A 4,918-nucleotide genomic window follows, 5' to 3' on the forward strand; every position below is an offset into this window, starting at 1 on the left:
CCCTCTCTCTCTCTCTCTCTCTCTCTCTCTCTCTCTCTCTCTCTCTCTCTCTCTCAAAATTACATAATATTCAAATAGATGCTATAATTCATTCAAATAAATGTGATCTTACTGTACTATTTCATCTCTGTGTCTGATTTGAAGCAGTTAGAATGCTAAATAACTGTAATTTTTTCCCTTCAGGTCAAATATTGCACTGCAAACATTATTGACAACTTTAACTTGTCAATGCTGGCAAATGACCATGGTATAAGCGGGATAATGCACAGCTAGCTGTGGTTAGATTCAGCTGTGTATAATGTAGGCCTACATCCAGCCGGTTGTTATTGCAGAATAAAGCCTGATGCCACTGAAGGGCTTTATTTTGAGATAACAACCAGCTGGATGTATATTATCCCACTTATTCTTCCTCTGAGTCAACACTTTTGTGACATAATGCTGCTTTGACTGTCGGGTAGGAGTCTGCTGTGAGCTCACATCAGTGCTCAAAGGGGGTTTTTGTGAGCACCCTTCTGAAAGCTAAAATGATGAATATGACACCCTACAGTTTTGTAGACTTAACGGACACTCGCACACAGCGGCCATTGTAAATCCGCAAGACCGCAAGTACTCGTGAAGTCTGGCATTTGGGACGGGGCCCATAATTGTTTACAATCTTCCTCTAGTGAACACACGTGGAGCATTGGGCAGCCATTTTCGGAGAAGTTGGGGATTAGCCTTTCTCAAGGGTCCCACCTCATTGGTGGCATTGAAGAGAGCTCTGTACATTCACTCCCACTGGTACCAAGACTCGAACCCACAACCTTTGGGTTACAAGTGCAACTCTCTAACTATTCGGCCACAACTGCGGGAGACATTAGGTTACTTGCGTAACCCCGGTTCTCTGAGAACAGAGCGAGGTATCTCACTATGGGAAACGCCCCCAGGCGTGATAGACTATGGAAGCACCAATTACACCACGTCTGTCCGGAGGATAGACCAATCACAGCTCATACAAGGAGCCCACCCCTCTCCCTATATATACAGCTGTGATCCCCAAAAACGGCATTCTAAGCACGCTCTTCCCCCGTGTTATGCGAGAAGGGAAGCCTGGTGAGATACCTCGCTCTGTTCTCAGAGAACCGGGGTTACGCAAGTAACCTAATGTTCTCTTTCAAACAATCGCTCGGTATCTCACTATGGGAATGATATAGCCAACTCCCGTAACGCATGCTTTCCGAAGCCGCCTGAACAGACTCGAAAAGGGAAGACAAGACTTTAGTCCTCCAAAGAGCCAACTCTAAGAACTGCATGAGCCAATGAAGGCGCAGTGACATCAAGACGGTAAAATCTGATAAATGTATGGGGTGAAGCCCAACTAGCCGCCGCACAAATATCTCCCACTGAAATCCCCTTGAACAGGGCCCATGAGGTAGAAATACCTCGTGTGGAATGTGCATGAAGGCCCTCTGGGGCCTGAAGACCCATAGATGTATAGGCTAGTTCGATCGCCTCGACCATCCAATGGGAGAGGCGCTGCGAGGAGATCGGCTTACCCTTACAATGAGTGGCCCATGAAACCAATAATTGATCATTTTTCCTGAACGACTGTGTCCTGTTTACATAAAAGCGTAACGCTCGTACAGGACACAAAGTGTGCAATTTCCTCTCCTCCTCTGAAGAAAATGGAGGAGGGTAGAAAGCACGTAACTCCAAAGCAGAGCAGTTATAAGCTGAATCACTGACTTTGGGAACAAAAGCTGGGTTTGGCAGCAGTGTAACTTTGCTGTCATCCGGACTAAATTTTAGACATGTTTGATGAACCGACAAGGCATGTAACTCCCCCACTCGCTTAGCTGAGGCTAAAGCCAGTAGTAAGACCGTTTTCAATGATAGGAACTTAATATGAACACTCTCCAGAGGCTCAAACGGGGTCTGAGTCAAAGCATTCAAGACCATAGACAAATCCCATGATGGGACCAGTCGCTTCGACACTGGTCTCAAACGCCTCACCCCCTTCATAAAACGGCCTATAAGAGGGTGCCGGCCCACTGAAACTCCTTCGAAGCCCACATGACAGGCTGAAATTGCAGCCAGGTAAACCTTAATGGTAGAGAACGCTCTCCCATTGTTCAGTAAGCTTTGCAAGAAACAGAGAACCTCACTCACCGCACACTGAAAAGGAATAACTCCTTTACGAGTGCACCAGTCATCAAAGACCCGCCATTTCAAATCATACAGCGAGCGCGTTGATGGGGCTCTAGCACTCTGTATAGTATTTATGACCTCCTGGGGAAGTCCGAGTGCGTTTAGATTCAACCCTTCACGGGCCAGACCCAAAGATTCATCCGTTCCGGATGGGGGTGAAAAATTTGCCCCTCCGCTTGGGACAGCAGGTCCCGACGCAACGGGAGTTGCCAGGGCTCTCCCCAAAGGAGTTGGACAATCTCTGCCAGCCACAGCCTCCCTGGCCAATGAGGGGCTATCAGAAGGAGAGATAATCCGTTTTCTCTTATTCTGTCTAGGGTGGGAGAAATTAGACTCAGTGGTGGGAACGCGTATAGCAACACGTTCGGCCACGGGTGTGCCAGCGCATCCACACCCAAGGGTGCACTTTCGTCTCTGAGAGAGAAATACAGCGGACATTTTGCGTTTGCTCGCGAGGCGAATAGATCTACGGCAGCCCTGCCGTATATTTCCCAGATCTGATTCACCACCTGCGAGTGGAGTACCCATTCTCCATATAACAGGTTGCCCCTCGACAGGAGGTCCGCTCCCACATTCAGGACTCCCGGGACGTGCGTTGCGCGCAGCGAACTGAAATGCGCTGCGCTCCAGACAATCAGCTTGCGCGCTAGATTGTGCAGTTGCAACGAACGCGTTCCCCCTTGGCGATTGATATATGCCACCACTGTTGTGTTGTCTGTCCTGACTAGAACATGAAAACCCTCCAAGAATGGACGAAAATGTTTCAGCGCTAGAAAGACTGCCATTAACTCCAGCATGTTTATGTGAAGTCTGCGAAATTGAGGCGTCCAACGACCGTTTACCGATCTGCCCTGAAAAACAGCTCCCCATCCCATTAGGGATGCGTCCGTAGTCACTACTTTTCTCAGAGACACGCTCCCCATCAAGATTCCTGTCCGGAATACACAGGGGTTTCTCCACTGATGAAGCGCCATCACGCACTCCGTGGTAATTTTCACTCTGCGTGCGAGGTGCCGGCGTGGGCACAGACGCTTCGCTGCAACCCAATGCTGGAAGCTCCTCATTTTCAGCAAGCCCAGCGGAACCACAGACAGAGACGAAGCCATCATGCCCATAAGGCGGAGACAGGTCCTGTACGAGACCAGGTTTCCCACGCGAAACTGGGCTAGGCACTGATAAAACGCCATTATCCTCCTTTTCGAGAGCATAGCGCGATATTCTACCGAGTCTATTCGCAAGCCTAGATACTCTATCTCCTGGGACGGGATCAGCTGGCTTTTGGCAAAGTTGATCCTGAACCCCAGATTCGTGAGATGAGACGTGAGTATCTCTATGTCTCGCTCCGCGCGCTCCCTCGAATGAGCGCAGATCAGATAATCGTCCAAATAAGCAGATATTCTGAGACCCCTGTGTCTCAGAGGAGATAATGCTGCTTCTATGCATCTGCTGAACACCCGTGGAGCGAGGCTGAGCCCGAACGGGAGAGTAACAAATTCGTACACTTCGTTCTGAAAGGAAAACCTGAGATATTTCCTGTGCGCCGGATAGATGCTTATATGAAAGTACGCATCCTTGAGATCGACCGTGGCAAACCAATCTCCCCGGCGGATTGAACGAGTGAGAGCCACGACTGTGAGCATCCTGAATTTGTACTCCCTTAAGTGCTTGTTTAGAGCACGTAGATCCAGTATCGGGCGCAGTCCCCCGTCTTTCTTTGGAATTAGAAAATAACGGGAGTAATAACCCCTCTGAGTTTCCCCCACTGGAACTCGTCTTATAGCTCTTTTCTCTAGAAGGGAGGATATTTCCGCTTCTAACACCCGAGCTGAATCCCCGTTTGCTGCAGACGCTATAACCCCGTTGAAAGGAGGGGGTTTTACAGCGAACTGAAGCCTGTAACCCCTGGTTACAGTCGTAAGGACCCACGGGTGCGGAGAACACTCTCTCCATGCCTCCTGATGAAGAGCCAAAGGATGAACCGATTCCATAGATGGAGCGCTGGCGCCATCTAGTGGACAGAGAGAAAAACGGCCATGATCTGTGTGGCTCAGAGACCGAATTATCTCTTGGTTCTTTGATATTATCATGTTTTTGTCTCCCTGCGCCCTCGGCATTGAGCCTGGATGCGACAGGGGTGTTTTTATTGACTGTGAACCCAGGGGCTGAAGTGCTTTGTGACAATACACTTGTGAACTTGTGCTTGAACTCCGCACACCACATTTGTTTGATGGTTGCGTTCTCAGCCCTTGAACATGTGGAATTGCTGTCAGCAATCCACGGAACTTTGTGTGTTGAGGGGAAACTGAACTGGCCTGAACACAACTTAGAACCGTTTCTCCGTCCAAAATCCACATCCTCCGCTTCTTCGCGGGTGGGAGAACAGACGTGGTGGACTCGGGAGAGGACATCGCAGAAAACCCTAGGTGCTGCCCATCCCTCCCCTGCGGAGCCTGTGTCCTAGGTGTCCCTCTTCTTTTTGCTGGAAGGGTTAACGGACCTGGACTTTGCGGCCGCTGCCGCGAATGACTGCTTTCCCCACGGTTTAGCATTCGGAACAGCAGGGGGGCGGGCTGGCTGCTCGGTGCTCTGGGGTTTTGCAGTTCTGGACGCATTCAAAAACCTCCTGTTCTGTGTCGGAGGAACAGGCCGAGGGGGAACAGGAGGACGGGAAGCTCTTTTACGAGGCAGACAGATGTCGAACGCCTCACCCTCCTTCTTCTGGAGGTCGCAC

The 4,918-nt window shown here is 50.0% G+C and overlaps 1 protein-coding gene across 1 annotated transcript; it reads right to left on the reverse strand.

Moving 5' to 3' along the window:
• Positions 1 to 900: 900 nt before the first annotated feature.
• LOC141340202 (uncharacterized) lies at positions 901 to 4,407 on the reverse strand. Its single transcript, XM_073845128.1, has one exon. It carries the CDS (start codon positions 4,405 to 4,407, stop codon positions 1,258 to 1,260), a length of 3,150 nt encoding a protein of 1,049 aa, XP_073701229.1. The 3' UTR covers positions 901 to 1,257.
• Positions 4,408 to 4,918: the final 511 nt, after the last annotated feature.

This window comes from Garra rufa, chromosome 8 (genome assembly GCF_049309525.1).
Source record: "Garra rufa chromosome 8, GarRuf1.0, whole genome shotgun sequence".
NCBI classification, from domain to species: Eukaryota; Metazoa; Chordata; class Actinopteri; order Cypriniformes; family Cyprinidae; genus Garra; species Garra rufa.